The sequence below is a fragment of the Oncorhynchus clarkii genome, chromosome 8 (assembly GCF_045791955.1).
Source record: "Oncorhynchus clarkii lewisi isolate Uvic-CL-2024 chromosome 8, UVic_Ocla_1.0, whole genome shotgun sequence".
NCBI lineage: Eukaryota > Metazoa > Chordata > Actinopteri > Salmoniformes > Salmonidae > Oncorhynchus > Oncorhynchus clarkii.
In genome coordinates this window covers 14,788,307-14,810,393 of record NC_092154.1, presented here as the reverse complement: position 1 = coordinate 14,810,393, position 22,087 = coordinate 14,788,307, and the positions used below count along the sequence as shown (strand labels likewise).

Sequence of the window (22,087 nt, the reverse complement as noted above, 5' to 3'; positions counted from 1 at the left end):
ATCAGTAATGAAACCTTGGAAGAATTAAGTTGATTCACAACAACAGAATACATGCCTGTCACCCGTTAATGTAATAGAAACAATATTATCAACATAGTTTTTCCAAAGCATGAACAATTTAACCAAAAAAGGAGTTTTAATTTATCCACACTGAAAACCAAAAGTTTGGAAAGATGCATGTCCCTCACAAAAAAGGAAGCTAGAACAGCCAGCACGTTTCTCAGCACACCAGCAAGCAAATGCTGTTCTCTTGACAATGAGGAAGTGTTGCTGTCCAAAAACACAGACATGCCTGTCATTGAATAAGCCCATGCCACGATTAGATACCGGAAAAACCCACCAATCTCTTTTACAAGTTCTTTAAACAATTAAAGTTAATTTACCAAAATTTCTGAAAATGGACATATACTGAACAAAAATATAAACACAACATGTAAAATGTTGGACCCATGTTTCATGAGCTGAAATAAAAGATCCCAGAAATGTTCAATACACACAAAAAGCTTATTTCTCTCAGATTCTGTGCACAAATTTGTTTACTTCCCTGTTAGTGAGCATTTCTCCTTTGCCAAGATAATCCGTCCACCTGACAGGTGTGGCATATCAAGAAACGGATTAAACAGCATGATCATTACACAGGTGCACCTTGTGCTGGGGACAATAGAAAGCCATTCTAAAATGTGCAGTTTTGTAACACAACACAAAGCCACAGATGTCTCAAGTTTTGAGGGAGTGTGCAATTGGCATGCTGACTGCAGGAATGTCCACAAGAGCTGTTGCCAGATAATTGAATGTTAATTTCTCTACCGTATGCCACCTCCAACATAATTTTGTAGAATTTGGCATTACGTCCAACCGGCCTCACAACTGCAGACCGCATGTAACCACGCCAGCCCTGGGCCTCCACTTCCGGCTTCTTCACCTGCGGGATCGTCTGAGACCAGCCACCCGGACAACTGATGTAACTGAAGAGTATTTATGTCTGTAATAAAGCCCTTTTATTGAGAAAAACTAATTCTGATTGGCTCCCCAGTGGGTGGGCCTATGCCCTCCCAGGCCCACCCTTGGCTTATCAGTGATGTCTGTTGTACTGTTGTGCTGGGTACAGTATGTGCTGCACACTGTCAGTGCAGTACACATGCTGCGTAGCATGCTACACAATGGCCTTTTCCGACAGCTATCATCTTATTAGCCAAGGGTGGCCTTATGAGACTATTACCTTAAAGAGGATGTGCAAATACTGTATCTGCTCAAATTGCTGATTTTAAATGCCACACCACCAACCACAGAGGATGTGCCTACCTACCTGCCCATCATGCTCCATTCTCATGCATGCTTTCATGCAATGAAATGAAAAGATTAGAGCTCAAAATATTAATAAATTCAATACAGACAGGCCTTGGAGTCAGTCTCTTTGTCAACATGAATACTAACATCACCCAACACAATGATTTTATCATAGTTCTCAAGGACAATAGACAATAGTTCAGATAAATCAGTAAAGAAAGTGGGGCAGTGCTTTGGTGGCCTATGCAGGGTTATAGCCAGCACTGGTGGCTGACATTTAAACAGTGTAGCAAGATGCTCAAAAGACCCAAAGTCGCCAAACGAAATGTCCTTACAACTGAGAGCATTAGTAAAATTAGAAGCTGTCCCCCACCCTTTCCCTTTTCTGATAGAGTATGAAAAGCTGTAGTCTGGGGGGGAGGTTTCAATAAGAGCGGCACTACAGTCTGACTACACAGTCATGTTTCAGTGAAAAACATGCAATCAACTTTGCGCTCAGTAATGAGGTCATTCAAGAGAAAGGTTTTACTGGTGAAGGTTTTACTGGTGATTAAATTATTAACATTACAACCACGGGCCTCCTGGGTGGCGCAGTGGTTAAGGGCGCTGTACTGCGGCGCCAGCTGTGTCACCAGAGACTCTGGGTTCGGCCCAGGCTCTGTCGTAACCGCGACCGGAAGGTCCGTGCGGCGACGCACAATTGGCATAGCGTCATCCGGGTTAGGGAGGGTTTGGCCGGTAGGGATATCTTTGTCTCATCGCGCACCAGCGACTCCTGTGGCGGGCCGGGCGCAGTGCACGCTAACCAAGGTTGCCAGGCTTCCGGGTTGGATGCGCGCTGTGTTGTGTCGGAGGACGCATGACTTTCAAACTTCGTCTCTCCGGAGCCCATACGGGAGTTGTAGCAATGAGACAAGATAGTAGCTACTAACATACCATGCAATTGGGGAGAAAAAAAGGGGGTTAAAATAACATTTAAAAAACATTACATTTTCTGACAGTCTCAAATCTATCAGAATGGTAGGAGATAAAAGTTTGTATCTCTCGGTGCAGAGTTATAGGAATATTAATTAGGTTACTCACAACAACCATAGTTCCATTTCTGCAGGAGTTGATATGGTTTCCAAGTCCTCTGTTGCTTATTCTGACAGGGAGAACTGGAGCACTATCAGACCCTGTCCGTCAGTCTCTAAAACAGTTTGATGTTGCTGGAAATAATTTTGGTCCGCACTCCTAGTCTGAGATGCTTGATACATACAGCCCCCGGAGTCTTGTCACAGGACACAGGAGCAGCCAGGTGTGTCTACTGACAATAGAGTCATTTTAGGGAATTCGTTCACTCAAAAGGGCGTCGGCCATTAGGTTCACAACATTGTGTCCTGGTTGGGGCAAATAAAGATTTGTTTGTTCAGTTACAGTGTTGAGAAAATATAATTTGCATAACCCCTGCCAAAACAGTGGATTCCTAATGATCCGGAAAAACAAACTAGACTAGTTTATCTGGCTTATATTTGAGTATTAACAAGTTGTCAAAGAATAAATCAGATAAATGCCGAAATAAAGGCTGAAATAAGTTCCTCCCCATCGGGCACACTGGTTGAAACAACTTTGTTTCCATTTCAATGAAATTACATTGAACCAATGTGGAATAGACATTGTCTGTGCCCAGAGGGTAAAATGCTTGTGAAATAAAATATGCCAACATGCAAATAGAAGATAAAACATTCCCCATCAACAAAGACAATAAATGAATCCCTCACCTCATTGAAAGGCTTTTTTATACTTGGACCCAGTCTTGCCTTAGGCCTGTGCCTGAATATTAAATACGGGCAGCCTGTCAGAGTACACAGAGAACAGGTAAGTTATCCGGCTGAGTGGAATTTCCAGACTCATTGTACAAAGGGAAGAACCCAGCAAAAACAATAAATATGATTTACCAAAAGCAGCAGACAGGAAACTGAGAAATAAGGGGGTTTGCCGTTATCAAGGAGGCTTTGTTCTCCCGTGTCAGCATCCCACAATGTTTACAAAAATTAATAGGATGGATTTGCAGTACATGCTGAGTCAGCAATAGCCTGCAAGAATGGCTCTATCAAGAAAACATCTATTCGACCTCTAGTCTATATTAATGACAAACAGTGCATTCGGAAAGTATTCAGACCCTTTGACTTTTTCCACATTTGTTTGTCACATTACAGCCTTATTCTTTAATGGATTAAATCATTTTTTCCCTCAACAATCTACACACAATACTCCATGATGACAAGGCGAAAACAGGTTTTTGAAAATGTTTGGAAATGTATTAAAAAAATCAAAAACAGAACATAATTATTCAGACCCTTAACTATGAGTCTCGAAATTGAGCTCAGGAGCATCCTGTCTCCATTGATCATCCTTGAGATGTTTCTACAACTTTATTGGAGTCAACCTGTGGTAAATTAAATTGATTGGACATGATTTGGTAAGGCTCACACCTGTCTATACAAGGTCCCCAAGTTGACAGTGCATGTCAGAGCAAAAGCCAAGCCATGAGGTCGAAGGAATTGTCCTTAGAGCTCCGAGACAGGATTGTGTCGAGGCACAGGTCTGGGGAAGGATAGCAAAAAATTGCTGAAGCATTGAAGGTCCCAAGAACACAGTGAACTCCATCATTCTTAAATGGAAGAAAATTGGAACCACCAAGACTTTTCCTAGGGCTGTCCGCCAGGCCAAACTAAGCAATCAGGGGCGAAGGGCCTTGGTCAGGGAGGTGACCAAGAAACCGATGGTCACTCTGACAGAGCTCCAGAGTTCCTCTGTGGAGATGGGAGAACATTCCAGAAGGACAACCATCTCTGCAGCACTCCACCAATCAGGCCTTTATGGTAGTGACCAGACGGAAGCCACTCCTCAGTAAAAGGCACATGACAGTCCACTTGGAGTTAGCCAAAAGGCACCTAAAGACTCTCTGACCATGAGAAACAAAATTCTCTGTTCTGATGAATCCAAGATTGAACACTTTGGCCTGAATGCTAAGCGTCACATCTGGAGGAAACCTAGCACCATCCCTATGGTGAAGCATGGTGGTGACAGCACCATGCTGTGGGGATGTTTTTGAGCGGCAGGGACTGGGAGACTAGTCAGGATCGAGGGAAATATGAATGGAGCAAAGTACAGAGAGATCCTTGATGAAGGTTCACCTTCCAACAGGACAAAGACCCTAAGCACACAGCCAAGACAATGCAGGAGTGGCTTTGGGACAAGTCTCTGAATGTCCTTGAGTGGCTCAGCCAGAGCCCGGACTTGAACCCGATTGAACATCTCTGGAGAGACCTGAAAATAGCTGTGCAGCGACGCTTCCCATCCAACCTGACAGAGAAGAATGGGAGAAACTCCCCAAATACAGGTGTGCCAAGCTTGTAACGTCATGCCCAAGAAGAATTGAGGCTGTAATTGCTGCCAAAGGTACTTCAATAAAGTCCTGAGTAAAGGGTCTGAATACTTATGTAAATGTCATATTTCATTTCTTTGTTATAAATTAGCAAAGATTTCTGAAAACCTGTTTTTACTTTGTCATTATGGGGTATTGTGGGTAGATTGATGAGGGGGAAAAAGGTATTTAATTCATTTCAGAATAAGGCTGTAATGTAAGAAAATGTGGACAAAGTGAAGGGGTCTGAATATTTCCCGAATGCACTGTAATTGACTAAATCCTAATTCCATATACCATCATTTTTGTATTATCCCCTTTGAGCTTAGAGGGCCTGCTCAGATAGTATAGGTACATTACTTATAAACAATTAATATGACACACATCTATGACACACATCCATGAAATTATCAAGGAACCTACCAGGTACAACCCTAAATCCGTAATCACGGGCACCCTCATAGATATCATCCTGACCAACCTACCCTCTAAATACACCTCTGCTGTCTTCAACAAGGATCTCAGCGATTACTGCCTCATTGCCTGCGTCCGTAATGGGTCCGTGGTCAAACGACCACCCCTCAACACTGTCAAACGCTCCCTAAAACACTTCGGCGAGCAGGCCTTTCTAATCGACCTGGCCCAGGTATCCTGGATATCAAGGATATTGACCTCTTTCAGTCAGTAGAGGATGCCTGGTTATTCTTTAAAAGTGCTCTCCTCACCATCTTTAAATAAGCATGCCCCATTCAAGAAAATTAGGACTAAGAACAGATATAGCCCTTGGTTCACTCCAGACTTGACTGCCCTTGACCAGCACAAAAACATCCTGTGGCGTACTGCATTAGCATCGAATAGCCCCCGCGATATGCAACTTTTCAGGGAATTTAGGAACCAATATGCACAGGCAGTTGGGAAAGCAAAGGCTAGCTTTTTCAAACAGAAATTTGCATCCTGTAGCACAAACTCCAAAAAGTTCTGGGACACTAAAGTCCATGGAGAATAAGAGCACCTTCTCCCAGCTGCCCTGTTCAACCTCTCTTTCGTATCATCTGAGATCCCCAAAGATTGGAAAGCTGCCGCGGTAATCCCCCTCTTCAAAGGGGGAGACACTCTAGACCCAAACTGTTACAGACCTAAATCTATCCTACCCTGCCTTTCTAAAGTCTTCGAAAGCCAAGTTAACAAACAAATCACCGGCCATTTAGAATCCCACCGTACCTTCTCAGCTATGCAAGCTGGTTTCCGAGCTGGTCATGTGTGCACCTCAGCCACACTCAAGGTCCTAAACGATGTCATAACCGCCATCGATTAAAGACAATACTGTGCAGCCGTCTTCATCGACCTGGCCAAGGCTTTTGACTCTGTCAATCATCGCGTTCTTATCGGCAGACTCAATAGCCTTGGTTTCTCAAATGACTGCCTCGCCTGGTTCACCAACTACTTCTCAGAGTTCAGTGTGTCAAATCGGAGGGCCTGTTGTCCGGACCTCTGCTAGTCTCTTTGGGGGTGCCACAGGGTTCAATTCTCGGACCGACTCTTTTCTCTGTATACATCAATGATGTCGCTCTTGCTGCTGGTGATTCTCTGATCCATCTCTACGCAGACAACACCATTCTGTATACATCTGGCCCTTCTTTGGACACTATGTTAACAAACCTCCAGACAAGCTTCAATGCCATACAACACTCCTTCCGTGGCCTCCAACTGTTCTTAAATGCAAGTAAAACTAAATGCATGCTCTTCAACAGATCGCTGCCCGCACCCGCCCGCCGAACTAGCATCACTACTCTGGACGGTTCTGATTTAGATTATGTTGACAACTACAAATATCTAGGTGTCTGGTTAGACTGTAAACTCTACTTTCAGACTCACATTAAGCATCTCGAATCCATAATTAAATCTAGAATCGGCTTCCTATTTCGTAACAAAGCATCCTTCACTCATGCCGCCAAACATACCCTCGTAAAACTGACTATCCTACCAATCTTTGACTTCGGCGATGTCATTTACATAATAGCCTCCAACACTCTACTCAGAAAATTGGATGTAGTTTATCACAGTGCCATTAGTTTTGTCACCAAAGCCCCATATACTACCCACCACTGCAACCTGTATGCTCTCGTTGGCTGGCCCTCGCTTCATATTCGTCGCCAAACCCACTGGCTCCGGGTCATCTATAAGTCTTTGCTAGGTAAAGCCCCGCCTTATCTCAGCTCACTGGTCACCATAGGAGCGCCCACCCATAGCACGCGCTCCAGCAGGTATATTTCACTGGTCACCCCCAAAGCCAATTCCTTGTTTGGCTGCCTTTCCTTCCATTTCTCTGCTGCCAATGACTGGAACAAATTGCAGAAATCAATGAAGCTGGAGTCTTATATCTCCCTCACTAACTTTAAGCATCAGCTGTCAGAGCAGCTTACCGATCATTGCACCTGTACACAGCCCATCTGTAAATATCCCACCCAACTACCTCATCCCCATACACAGTGCCTTGCGAAAGTATTCGGCCCCCTTGAACTTTGCGACCTTTTGACACATTTCAGGCTTCAAACATAAAGATATAAAACTGTATTTTTTTGTGAAGAATCAACAACAAGTGGGACACAATCATGAAGTGGAACGACATTTATTGGATATTTCAAACTTTTTTAACAAATCAAAAACTGAAAAATTGGGCGTGCAAAATTATTCAGCCCCCTTAAGTTAATACTTTGTAGCGCCACCTTTTGCTGCGATTACAGCTGTAAGTCGCTTGGGGTATGTCTCTATTAGTTTTGCACATCGAGAGACTGACATTTTTTCCCATTCCTCCTTGCAAAACAGCTCGAGCTCAGTGAGGTTGGATGGAGAGCATTTGTGATCAGCAGTTTTCAGTTCTTTCCACAGATTCTCGATTGGATTCAGGTCTGGACTTTGACTTGGCCATTCTAACACCTGGATATGTTTATTTTTGAACCATTCCATTGTAGATTTTGCTTTATGTTTTGGATCATTGTCTTGTTGGAAGACAAATCTCCGTCCCAGTCTCAGGTCTTTTGTAGACTCCATCCCTGTCCCTGCTGAAGAAAAGCAGGCCCAAACCATGATGCTGCCACCACCATGTTTGACAGTGGGGATGGTGTGTTCAGCTGTGTTGCTTTTACGCCAAACATAACGTTTTGCATTGTTGCCAAAAAGTTCAATTTTGGTTTCATCTGACCAGAGCACCTTCTTCCACATGTTTGGTGTGTCTCCCAGGTGGCTTCTGGCAAACTTTAAACAACACTTTTTATGGATATCTGTAAGAAATGGCTTTCTTCTTGCCACTCTTCCATAAAGGCCAGATTTGTGCAATATACGACTGATTGTTGTCCTATGGACAGAGTCTCCCACCTCAGCTGTAGATCTCTGCAGTTCATCCAGAGTGATCATGGGCCTCTTGGCTGCATCTCTGATCAGTCTTCTCCTTGTATGAGCTGAAAGTTTAGAGGGACGGCCAGGTCTTGGTAGATTTGCAGTGGTCTGATACTCCTTCCATTTCAATATTATCGCTTGCACAGTGCTCCTTGGGATGTTTAAAGCTTGGGAAATCTTTTTGTATCCAAATCCGGCTTTAAACTTCTTCACAACAGTATCTCGGACCTGCCTGGTGTGTTCCTTGTTCTTCATGATGCTCTCTGCGCTTTTAACGGACCTCTGAAACTATCACAGTGCAGGTGCATTTATACAGAGACTTGATTACACACAGGTGGATTGTATTTATCATCATTAGTCATTTAGGTCAACATTGGATCATTCAGAGATCCTCACTGAACTTCTGGAGAGAGTTTGCTGCACTGAAAGTAAAGGGGCTGAATAATTTTGCACGCCCAATTTTTCAGTTTTTGATTTGTTAAAAAAGTTTGAAATATCCAATAAATGTCGTTCCACTTCATGATTGTGTCCCACTTGTTGTTGATTCTTCACAAAAAAATACAGTTTTATATCTTTATGTTTGAAGCCTGAAATGTGGCACAAGGTCGCAAAGTTCAAGGGGGCCGAATACTTTCGCAAGGCACTGTAGTTATTTTTTTCTCTCCTTTGCAACCCAGTATCTCTACTTGCACATTCATCTTCTGCACATCTATCACTCCAGTGTTTATTGCTAAATTGTAATTATTTCGCCACTATGGCCTATTTATTGCCTTACCTCCCTAATCTTACTACATTTGCACACACTCTCTATAGATTTTTCTATTGTGTTATTGACTGTACTTTTGTTTATCCCATGTGTAACTCTGTGTTGTTGTTTGTGTTGCACTGCTTTGCTTTATCTTGGCCAGGTCGCAGTTGTAAATGAGAACTTGTTCTCAACTGGCCTACCTGGTTAAATAAAGGTAAAAAAAATATATTAAAAAATGAACAGAAATTCTGAACATATGTTTAGGAATGACAAGAAAAAAAGTGAAATGGTGTTGATTATATTCTGTTTATTACAAAATATAAGAGTTTGAAACTGTTAAGAGAAGGCTCAAATATCAAAGCTAATTGATCAGAGAGAAGGAGGATGGTTAAACAGGGAAAATATAACTGTATTGAAAATACATCTATTACGATAAAATGTGTCTTACCAACAAAGATACTGGCAAGGCAATACATTCAAAGTATAAACCAATAAATGAAATATACAATGAAATATATTAAGTTATGATAATAGATAAAGAACCTCTTTATGATAACAGATTTACAGTGACTAAAGTTTTTTAAAAATGTAAAGTTCCATTCTGAGAGCTGAAACTATTTTAACTTACAGCATGACAGCAATGCATTTTCTTAATCAGTTAGTATACACATTTGATAGAGGTAGATTCCTTGTATTTTACAGGGAAATTAAACTTTTGAATTCTTCCCACTCATAATCATCTGTTTTTCATAGTAAATGAATGTAGTTCATTTAGTTTCCAAGTGAGATTTAACTGCTCCTAGTATTTGATTACAGGTATAGAACTAATTCAGTAGATATACATTTTCCCCTTTGTACCTTTCGCTAGTGGAGAAAAAGCTACTTTTCAATGTGAATTTCTCATGCAGAGGGACAAATCCTAACTTTGACTTTTGATGCACAACTCAATCTTACATTGACTTCAATGCATGATTAACACAAAAGGCATGCAGATTGCAGGTTAGTATTCAGCCCATATAGTATATAGTCATGATGTACAAAACATTAGGAGCACCTTCCTAACATTGCGTTGCACCCCCCCGCCCCTCCCCTTTGAACTAAAAACTGCTTTAATTCATCGGGGCATGGACTCTACAAGGCGTCCAAAGCGTTCCACAGGGATGCTGGCCCATGTTGACTTCAATGCTTCCCACAAATGTGTCAAATTGACTGGATGTCCTTTGAGTGGTGGGCCATTTTTGATACACACAGGAAACTGTTGAGCGTGAAAAACCCAGCAGAGTATGCAGTTCTTGACACCCTCCAACTGGTGCACCTGGCCCCTACTACCATACCCCATTCAAAGTCTCTTGCCCATTCACCTTCTGAATGGCACACATACACAATCCATGTCTCTTAGGTCTCAAGACTTAAAAATCCTTCTTTAACCGGTCTCCTCCCCTTCATCTACACTGATTGAAGTAGATTTAAAAATAAGGGATCATAGCTTCCACCTGGATTCACCTGGTCAGTCTATATCAGCAGGTGTTCCTAATGTTTTGTTCACTCAGTGTACACACAATATAAATGAAAGTAAACTATCACACAATAAGAAACATGATTGAAGTAAAGCTACAGTTTTCCGATGAGGCTCCATGATAAGGCTCAAGATGTTCAAGATTCAAAATGTCTCCAGCTGTAGAGTATATTCAGGTGGTGAGAGTACACTCAGAATGGCCCTCCAACCACTGACCTGCCCTGGATTTGAATGTCATCAAAAGGGAAAAGAGCAAGGATCTGAAAGGAAGCCATATGGTGGGGGTTTATTTTTCACATATTTTATACCTCTGATCCAGACAACAGTCCAGTCAGTCTCTTTCATAACAATAAATAAATTGGGAATGTTACAATTTCCCCCCAAATCCTCAAAAATATGTATTTATAGCATTTTCAGTGAATATCAGCGGACTTCGAGTCAAACGCCAAATACACTTTGAGTTGATTTCCCAGACACAGATGAAGTTTATAGCTATAGTCCTGGACTAAAAAAAGCATTTTCAATGGAGAATCTTTTTAGTCCAGTACAAGGATTCATTTGTGTGTGGGAAACTGACCCTTCCTGTATAACTCACATCATCATTGCCGTCGGCTAGATCCAGTGCCGTCTCATCCTCCATGTTCTTCAGCATCTTGTCGGCCCCAGACTGGCAGAGCAGGTTGGCGATGGCTGCGTCCTGCCGGCCCACTGCCAGGTGAAGTGGCGTGCAGCCGTTAAACATCGCAGCGTCCATGTCAGCTCCCTTGTTCAGCAGCAGAGTCACAGAGATTGCGTCATGGAGCTCCACGGCCAGATGGAGAGCTGTCTTACCACTTGTACCTTCCTGGGGGACAGAGAGAAGACAGGCAAGGGTAAGGGAATCGGTAAATACAATTTCCCCTCAAAAAAGATAGGGGGAGGGAAAGGCCACCAGGGGGAGCAAAGGACCAAACAAGCTGTCCTCCTCAATCAAGTAGCTATTCATTCTAAAACTGAAAATGTGCCAATGTCTTGAACACATAAAATTAGGCATATTATATCTACTGTATAGCAAGCTTATTTCCCCCAGAAATATATCTGTGGTAGGTAAGGTCAGTCTGTTATGTTGTGTTGAGTTCTATATCCATCTATATGTGACTCAGACTTGCTGGCCTGGGCCTATTCTCTGACACGTCAAGCATCTCCAGAAAACCCCCTGGTTCCCAGCCAGCCTCATCACGACCCAACTCTAATTACATGAATCCATCAGAATCCACTGAGCTCAGGCCGTATCACTATCAGTACAGTAAAGTAGTAAAGGACATAGCTTGAAGGAGAAAGTCTGTACCTCTAAATATATATTTTTTTAAATACCATGTGTTCATTAATATATCACATTTGCTCATATCATGACATGATACATTCATTTAAAGACAGTCCTCAAAGGTGCAGCTTGATCATCTAAGTCGAGGTAAATGCATATCTGCCCTACTACAAATTAAGAGGATTTAGGAAAGACACAATGTTATGAAGTACTAACTACAGTATTACAACACAATGTAATGCAGTACTTGAGTAATGCAAGGTTATTGTAAGGGAGTACACCCGGGGACGTCATTGGACAAACCTGGATGTTGAGGTCTGCCCCTTTCTTCATCAGTAGCTTCATCAGACAATGCTGTCTGTTCACAGTGGCTAAGTGGAGACAGGTGAGACCTGAAAACAAAGACACATTCCTTAAAAAAAATATCACCTTTCAAAAATCACCTTTCTGAATGAGGGATTAGATTATTTTGACTACATGTTATAGCTAGTATCAAACAAGCATCAGTAAGGTCATGCCACGTGACACACAATAACATACATAAGCTACATATCAAACAAAATATACAATTGTTTACAACCATTAACATGATTTCCATCTCCAAAATCTACTAAGCCAGGAACATCGAATACCAGCTCGACAGCAACAACAAATCATTTAGACCACAGTCTTGTCTCGCACAGAGCAATGTCGAAATAAAACACAAAGTGCGAGGCAAGAACAAGCTCGCACAGATGCAGACATACTGTAGACGCCAACACAACAACAGGAAGTGGCACTAAATAAAGAAATATCACATCATGGTATCGTTATAGCCCCTCACACAGTGTGCAAGGTGGCAACAGCTAATTATCCTGGGCTCTGTTCAGTAGGCCCACAGTGTGCAAGGTGGCAACAGCTGATCATCCTGGGCTCTATTCAGTAGGCACACAGCGTGCAAGGTGGCAACAGCTGATCATCCTGGGCTCTGTTCAGTAGGCACACAGCGTGCAAGGTGGCAACAGCTGATCATCCTGGGCTCTGTTCAGTAGGCACACAGCGTGCAAGGTGGCAACAGCTGATCATCCTGGGCTCTGTTCAGTAGGCACACAGCGTGCAAGGTGGCAACAGCTGATCATCCTGGGCTCTGTTCAGTAGGCACACAGCGTGCAAGGTGGCAACAGCTGATCATCCTGGGCTCTGTTCAGTAGGCATACAGCGTGCAAGGTGGCAACAGCTGATCATCCTGGGCTCTATTCAGTAGGCATACAGCGTGCAAGGTGGCAACAGCTTTGCAAAGAAGGGCACCTATTGGTAGATGGGTAAATATAAAAAAGCAGACATTGAATATTCCTTTGAGCATGGTGACGTTATTAATGACACTTTGGATGGTGTATCAATACACCCAGTCACTACAAAGATACAGGCGTCCTTCCTAACTCAGTTGCCGGAGAGGAAGGAAACCGCTCAGGGATTTCACCATGAGGCCAATGGTGACTTTAAAACAGTTACAGGGTTTAAAGGCTGTGATAGGAGAAAACTGAAGATGGATCAACACAATTGTAGTTACTCCACAATACTAACCTAAATGACAGAGTGAAAAGAAGGAAGCCTGTACAGACTAAAAATATTTCAAAACATGCACCCTGTTTACAACAAGGCATTAAAGTAATACTGCAAAAAATGTGGCAAAGCAATTAGCTTTTGTCCTGAATACAAAGTGTTATGTTTGGGGCAAATCCAGTACCACTTTCTATATTTTCAAGCATAGTGGTGTCTGCATCATATTATGTGTATGCTTGTAATCGTTAAGGGCTGGGGAGTTTTCAGGATAAAAAATAAATGGAATGGAGCTGAGCACAGAAAAAAATCCCAGAGGAAAACCTGGTTCAGTCTGCTTTCCACCAGACACTGGGAGATTAATTCACCTTTCAGCAGGACAATAACCTAAAACACAAGGCCAAATCTACACTGGAGTTGCTTACCAAGAAGACAGTGAATGTTCCTGAGTGGCCGAGTTACAGTTTTGACTTAAATCTGCTTGAAAATCTATGGCAAGACTTGAAAATGCTTTTCTAGCAATGATACGTTTTGAAAAGAATAATGGGACAATATTGTTCATTCCAGGTGCAAAGCTCTTAGACACTTACCCAGGAAGACTCACACCTGTAATGGCTTTCAAATGTGATTCTAACATGTATTGACTCTGTATTGAATATTTAAGTAAATTAGATATTTCTGTATTTCATTTTTTTTTTTAAATTTGCAAAAATTTATATTTAATAGGCTGTAACACAACAGAATGTGGAATAAGTCAAGGGCTATGACTACTTTCTGAAAGCTCTGTACATTATGTAGAACACACATGTAGAATAAGGAAAGTAACAGCTCTATTTATGACATTTATAGCTGTAATATTTCATGTTTGCTGACTGTAACGGGCCCAGGGTTGTATTCATTAATGCACACATAGAAAAACGAAAATGAGTGTTTCTTATATGGCAAGTCCAGGTAGGCTCCCTGTTTCAGTCATTTTTTTCCCCCATTTGGTACCTAATGAATATGGGCCCTGCTCTCTCACCTCTCCAGTTCTGGGTCTCCAGCACGGAGCCCAGCTTGCTGGGGGAGACATCCCGGGTCATCTCGGTGGCGCATTTGGCCTGACCCTGCTCGCAGGCCACATGGAGCGGCGTGTTGCCCTCCTGGTCCTGCAGCTCCAGGCTGGCCCCGCTCTCCACAAGGGCCCGCACCACCGAAGACAGGCTCAGGTAGGTGGCAAGGTGTAGCGGCGTCTAAAGACCACGCATAAAAATAGAATTACTTCTATGGGTACACTCAATATGGCCGCCAGTTCACCCATCACAGAACATTGACTAGGATGGGGATCCCCTTTCTAGTGATTCTATTTCTATGGAACCACGTACCAATCCAAACAAACAACCAACAATGGGTTAGTATTACAGGTTGGTGTGATATCTGACTTGGAGTCAGAATGGGCCCTCTTTTAAAGTGAATGTAATACAATCAGGGTTGCTAAGAGCTGATCAAGGATCTGAACTTAAGTACAGTAGCTAGTATCTACACTGAGTGTACAAAACATTAGGAACACCTTCCTAATATTGTGTTGCACCCCCTTTTGCCCTCAGAATAGCCTCAATTCGTCGGGGCATGGACTCAAAAGCATTCCACAGGGATGCTGGTACATGTTGACTCCAATGCTTCCCACAGTTGTATCAAGTTGGCTGGATGTCCTTTGGGTGGTGGACCATTCTTGATACACATGGGAAACTGTGAAAAACCCAGCAGCGTTGCAGTTCTTGACACAGTCAAACCGGTGCGCCTGGCATCTACTGCCATTCCCCATTCAAAGGCACTTTGCTATTTACCCTCTGAATGGCCCTCATACACAATCCATTTGTCCATTTGTCTCATTTGTCTTAAAAATCCTTATTTAACCTGACTCCTCCCTTTCATCTACACTGATTGAAGTGGATATAACAGATGACATCCATAAGGGATCACCTCCATTCACCTGGTCAGTCAACGTCAATGTCAATACATTGGTCAGTAACTAAAATAAATCAAATGTAGGCCTAAGGCATCAATGTGGAACTGCTGGTTGAACTGTGTAGGTGGGAATATAATGACTAATATAACCAGTAGGGCTACCACTGCTTACGTGGCTTTTGGTAAACTCTAACAGAACAGAGAAATAACAAGGCTATGTGTGTGTGAGTCACGGTGTAAAACGCTGACTGTGTCATTTCTGCTCTCTCCACTTTCCTCTCTGACCCATCAGGATTTCTCCAATACCACGTCAGCTTGCCCCCCCCCGCCCCCCCTGCATGTTCACTCAAACCTCCTCTTAAATCTGCCCTGACTAGCTTAAATGTTTTTATCTATGAGACAGGGAAGATTCCAGAAACGATTCCTCCACTCTTATTTGTTTTTTAAAGGCGGGAAAGCAGGGGAGTTTCCCATTTAATTTAAGCTCCCTTATGAAATAACTCTGGAACCACCCACCGAACCGTTACTGTGGGAGGATGCACTACTGGAGAAAGGGGAAGAGAATTTCTCTTGAATTACACGATGCAGAAATAACATGATCACCTCTGTCGTCATAAACATTGGCAATTGCAATCATCAAGAGGAAGTATCATGAAGGTTAAGTCAGTTTCAGTACACCAGTATAACCAGTGTTGAGGGTGTAAAGGGAGGACTGTTGTTTGTTTACTGTACCTGGTATAAGTTGTTCTGGATGTCCAAGACATCTTTGGGGAACAGCTGTACCAGTTGGTTGGCAAAGTGTTCATCTTCATGGATGATGGCTAAATGCAGGACTCTAGAAGGGAAACAAAAACAAAACAACTTTTCTCATTATATTTCTATAATAAATCAGACTGATTTATAAAAGACCTTTTTTCATTAAATGTGTCATAAAATGCTTTTACGGTACCCCGTCCTAGGCCCCACAGCAAGCAAAAGCAGTTTTGAGTTACTGTCACTTAAACGTTGCATTCGACTGGAAAGTGAGCCGCCCGAGGAGAGTGGAATCATTTCTCATTCAAAATGTCCAGTTACTTTCCTTTAAACGTTTCAAAGTAAGCAGCCTCAGGAGATGAGAACAACATATCATTTGATGGAAAGAATTACCTGCTTGAGCATTCTTAGAATGATATCCAGACCTACCTGGAAATGTAAGACATTGCATTAATGTCAACTGTTTGCTTAGCAGGCCACACTCATTGGTTGCGAATGTTGTGCAATAATGGAACTTTTATGCAAAGAACAGTCATGTCAGGAGGATGTTTCATTCCGCAAAGCACTTTTCAAATATGTATCTTCTTGGGTATCATTCACCACTAGAACCGTAGTTACTTGAAGAAGAACAAACAAAACTATCGGTTGATGAAGGGATGTTTAACATACACAAACCGCAGACCTATGAACTTTAACTACACAGTTAAAATGCAAATGCAATGAATTTAGTTCTTTACTGCACCCCATTCACACTGTCATCACATTTGGTTCATACAGTCAAAGTGGAAAACAGCCACACCAAGAAACACTCACCCCAAAAGCTAAAGGGGAAGTTCTAGCAGACAAGAGTCAAATGCAGGAAATGGGCACAACATTGCTTTGTTTAACCTACATCAAGGCTTTCCAAAACACATTGTTCACACACTATTCCATACAAAGTGCATTACTTTGGACCAGAGCTACATTTTCAACCTAACTAACTGATGTGAAAGTAGTGTAGAAGGCCGATAAGGCCAAAAGTCTGCATGTCTGTGTGTCTGTGGTAATTGTATGAGTTTCATTAATCAGTCTATTCTTGGGAGATAATTACTATGTGAACATGTGCCCTGCCTCGTCTATCATGGGGAATTTCCAGTGCTGTGTCTTTTACACTTCTGCTTTCCAAGTCGAGGCACCTCACAGGAGTTCATCCGCAGCTTTCACACAAAGGCCTGAGAGTATGTATCACTCCACACTTAAAACTCTCCTCTTAGTCGACATCACATGCCATGATTATTGGAATTAGGATAAATATGACACACGCAAAGAAAGAGCTGTGCAGGGCAAAACTACAGGTCATTCCCCAAGCCTTGATTTATTCATCCAGACAGCAACAACAATTGGTGGTTGTTTTGATTGTTCGCTGCAAATTGGTGCAGTAGGCCTAATCTACGAAAACGCATCCATCTTCAAATTGTTATTGTGGTTAACACACTCAGACATCCAGTCATTCCATCAGACATGACGGCATCAATGAAAACGTCACCTGTTTGTTGACAGTGGTAATTTTAGCTTATGCTTTCATTGCCAGATGAAACCCCTAAGAGGACAGCCAAAGAGTAGCACCCATCCAATTCTGTAAGATCTACCAGGTTGAATCTGGAAGGGTCTCTAGGTGCTTGGGGCAAAGAGTTGGTTTTTGGATTGGGCACAAATGTATGGGGTAGGACAGACACCATCTTGTGCATTAGAATTGAGTTGATAGACATTTGCATGCCCCAATTGGTACTCAATATAGCCAATGCTATGTATTTTAGAGAGGGGGAAGTCATATTATGTATTCAGATACTAAGGACACCACTGCTGTGACTGTTCTTTATTCTTACTCTGATTATGATCTATTCTGATGCCTAGTCACTCTAGCCAGGGTTTATGTACATATCTACCTCAAATACCTCATATTCCTGCACATTAATCTGGTAGTGGTACTCCCTGTATATAGCCCCATTATTGTGTATTCTATTTAAGTAATAAGGCCTGATGGGGTGTGGTATATGGCCAATATACCGTGGCTAAAGGCTGTCCTTACCACGACACAACGCTGAGTGCCTGGACACAGCCCTTAGCCACAGTATATTTGCCATATATCACAAAGCCCAGAGGTGCCTTATTGCTATTAAAAACTGTTTACCAACAGAATTTGAGGAGTAAAAATAAGTGTTTTGTCATACCCTCGATATACGGTATAAAAGCTGTCAACCAATCAGCATTCAGGGCTCAAACCACCCAGTTAATAATTCTCTTTTTAACTCTGCATCTTTAGGGAGGGGTCATAAAACAAACATTTCACGGTAGTCTACACCTATTGTTTTCGGCGCATGTGACATATAATTTGATTTGATATTGTCAAATTAAACTAAAATTAGCCGACTGTTGTCCATACTTGTGCCTATACTGAAAAATGTGTCCATTTTTTTCACAATTTCCTTCTGGCTATTTGTGTCCAACAAGAATTGTGGGCGGTTCCCAATGTAATTATTTAAAATGCAAAGTTAACCATGCCTTGCACACACATACACGCATGCGTGTGCTTCTTCAAACGTTGTTCACCAAAATTTCGTCGCCATGACAAGAACACGTTTTACCTTTTCAAAAAACAGCCATAGGGGAAATTAAAATATGAGTTATTTAAAAAGAGGTTAAAAAAACGTACGTGTCTCCATCTTCAGTGATGGTGGTGAGAAGGTTTTCTTCATGTTCACTGCATTCGGTGTTCTCTGCGCTGTCATTTTTAGACTTTGAAATGTTGCAGTCCCCTAAAATCTCACTCAAACTCTCAACATTTAGTGACGATGAGCCATAAGCAGAATCCAACCGCTCCTCTGTGCTGGTGATAGTCAATTTATCCCTGGCTTCACTGGGTTCAGAAGTCGAATCCTGATCTGTTTTGATAAAGGGGTCATCTTTCATTAATGATTGGAAGGATTCAACACCAGAGTCCATTTGGTTATCCTCCAACAAATCCAATTTCCGCTTCGCATCTTCGGCGCTTTGCATGGTGGCCCGCGATCCACAGTCACTCCAGGTAGTCTTGACCGGTTTAATCCCCGAGAGGTCTATATGTTGCTTGATGGTGCGAGCAGTTCTCGGGAGGAAAACTCGATCACACCTGAGTAGGAATTCACTGTTCCTTTCTGAAACCAAAGGTAGCGGTTGCGTTTCATGCCATCGGATCGAGCGCGTTTACTTTCCCCCACACCACTAGTTTAGGCTACATGAAAATAAGTGGAGTCATCTTGCAACAACGCATAAATGGTATAAACGCTTCCCTACACGCAAAATGGGGCATTTACTTCAAAACATCATAAGAGTCTTAACATCAGCAACAGGCTTTAAAATAACGTTGGCACTGTCATAACCTGTGGTAAACCTGCATAGTTGAGAGCATGTGAGCGATGAAACGCGATAGGGGAAGCGCTCTGCGCTTACGTGAAAAGGCGGACTGTTTTTGTCTGGAGATGCGGATGGGGAATCCCCGAAGTGCGTATTATGCACTTACATTACAACCACCCCCAACGCTGTGGAGTGTCCCTGGTTTTACAGGATAGGTTTGAACGACACTCCCCGTACCATGCTTCCATTTGTGTTTCTTTCTAAACGAGTGTGTCACAATGTTTCAGTGAGTAAAGGCCATATGATAGGCCTAAAACAGCATAGCCTAGACCTGTACTCTAAATGTTGCAATATGGGGACATGTAACTTTTTGTAGATACACTGCCTTCACAAAATTATTCACACCCCTTGACTTTTTCAAAATCTTGTTGTGGTACAGCCTGAATTTAAAATGGATTCAATGTAGATTGTTTTGGTCACTGGCCTACACACAATACCCCATAATGTCAAAGTGGAAATATGCTTTTAGAAAAATTAAAAGTCAATAAGTATTCAACCTCTTTGTTATGGCACGCCTAACTGCGTTAAGGGGTAAAAATGTGCTTAACAAGTTACATAATACCTTGCATGGACTCACTCTGTGTGCAATAATAGTGTTTAACATGATTTTTGAATGACTGCCTTATCTGTTTACCCCACACATACAATAATGTGTAAGGTCCCTCAGTCGAGCAATACATTTCAAACAGATTCAACCACAAAGACCAGGGAGGTTTTCCAATGCCTTGCTAAGAAGGTAGATGGGTAAAAAAAAGAAGCATATATTGAATATCCTTTTGAGCATGGTGAAGTTGTTAATTACTCTTTGGGTGGTGCATCAATACATCCAGTCACTACAAAGATACAGGCTTCCTTCCTTACTCAGTTGGAGGAAGGAAACTGCTCAGGGATTTCACCATGAGACCAATGGTGACTTTAAAACAGGTACAGAGTTTAATGGCTGTGATAGGAGAAAACTGAGGATGGATCAACAACATTGTAGTTACTCCACAATACTAATCTAATTGACAGAGTAAAAAGAAGGAAGCTTGTACAGAATAAAAATATTCCAAAACATGCATCATGTTTGCAACAAGGCACTAAAGTAATACTGCAAAAAAATGTGGCAAAGCAATGAATTTTTTATCCTGAATACAAAGTGTTATGTTTGGGGAAAATACAATACAACACATTACTGTCTACCACTGTCCATATTTTCAAGCATAGTGGTGGCTGCATCATGTTACTGGTATGCTTGTAATCATTAATGACCGGGGAGTTTTTAAGGATAAAAATGAAACGAAATGGAGGTAAACACAGGCAAAATCCTAGAAGAAAACCTGGTTCAGTCTGCTTTCCTTCAGAAACTGGGAGATTAATTCTCCTTACAGCAGGACAATAACTTAAAACACAAGGCCAAATATACACTGGAGTTGCTTACCAAGAAGAAAGTGAAAGCTCCTGAGTGGCTGAGTTACAGTTTTGACTTAAATCTACTTGAAATCTATGGCAAGACCTGAAAATGGTTGTCTAGCAATGACCAACAACCAATTTGACACAGCTTGAAGAATTTTGAAAATAATAATGGGCAAATATTGTACAATCAAAGTGTGCAAAGCTCTTAGAGACTTACCCAGAAAGACTCACAGCTGTAATTACTGCCAAAGGGGATTCTAACATGTATTAACTCAGGGGTTTGAATACTTACAGTGAGGCAAAAAAATATTTAGTCAGCCACCAATTGTGCAAGTTCTCCCACTTAAAAAGATGAGAGAGGCCTGTAATTGTCATCATAGGTACACTTCAACTATGACAGACAAAATGAGAAAAAAAATCCAGAAAATCACATTGTAGGATTTTTAATGAATTTATTTTCAAATTATGATGGAAAATAAGTATTTGGTCACCTACAAACAAGCAAGATTTCTGGCTCTCACAGACCTGTAACTTCTTCTTTAAGAGGCTCCTCTGTCCTCCACTCGTTACCTGTATTAATGGCACCTGTTTGAACTTGTTATCAGTATAAAAGACACCTGTCCACAACCTCAAACAGTCACACTCCAAACTCCACTATGGCCAAGACCAAAGAGCTGTCAAAGGACACCAGAAACAAAATTGTAGACCTGCACCAGGCTGGGAAGACTGAATCTGCAATAGGTAAGCAGCTTGGTTTGAAGAAATCAACAGTGGGAGCAATTATTAGGAAATGGAAGACATACAAGACCACTGATAATCTCCCTCGATCTGGGGCTCCACGCAAGATCTCACCCCGTGGGGTCAAAATGATCACAAGAACGGTGAGCAAAAATCCCAGAACCACACAGGGGGACCTAGTGAATGACCTGCAGAGAGCTGGGACCAAAGTAACAAAGCCTACCATCAGTAACACACTACGCCGCCAGGGACTCAAATCCTGCAGTGCCAGATGTGTCCCCCTGCTTAAGCCAGTACATGTCCAGGCCCGTCTGAAGTTTGCTAGAGAGCATTTGGATGATCCAGAAGAAGATTGGGAGAATGTCATATGGTCAGATGAAACCAAAATAGAACATTTTGGTAAAAACTCAACTCGTCGTGTTTGGAGGACAAAGAATGCTGAGTTGCATCCAAAGAACACCATACCTACTGTGAAGCATGGGGGTGGAAACATCATGCTTTGGGGCTGTTTTTCTGCAAAGGGAACATGACGACTGATCCGTGTAAAGGAAAGAATGAATGGGGCAATGTATCGTGAGATTTTGAGTGAAAACCTCCTTCATTGAGGATGAAACGTGGCTGGGT

At 42.1% G+C, this 22,087-nt stretch overlaps 1 protein-coding gene across 1 annotated transcript; it reads right to left on the bottom strand.

The window, feature by feature from the left end:
• Window positions 1-9,127: 9,127 nt before the first annotated feature.
• On the bottom strand, window positions 9,128-19,381 carry LOC139414994 (NF-kappa-B inhibitor epsilon-like). The gene is made up of 6 exons (XM_071162687.1): window positions 18,591-19,381; window positions 15,878-15,980; window positions 14,220-14,430; window positions 11,963-12,051; window positions 10,952-11,200; window positions 9,128-10,616 (listed from the first exon to the last, which is right to left on the bottom strand). The coding sequence occupies exons 1-6, from the start codon at window positions 18,932-18,934 to the stop codon at window positions 10,548-10,550; spliced, it is 1,065 nt and encodes a 354-aa protein (XP_071018788.1). The 5' UTR covers window positions 18,935-19,381; the 3' UTR covers window positions 9,128-10,547.
• Window positions 19,382-22,087: the final 2,706 nt, after the last annotated feature.

Coding starts and splice junctions, on each gene's coding strand:
- LOC139414994 (XM_071162687.1), bottom strand. CDS start 18,934: ATGCAAAGCGCCGAAGATGCGAAGCGGAAATTGGATTTGTTGGAGGAT. Junction 14,431..15,877: donor TCCAGAACAACTTATACCAG/GTACAGTAAACA, acceptor CGTGGTCTTTAG/ACGCCGCTACACCTTGCCAC. Junction 11,201..11,962: donor GGGCAGACCTCAACATCCAG/GTTTGTCCAATG, acceptor TCTGTCCCCCAG/GAAGGTACAAGTGGTAAGAC.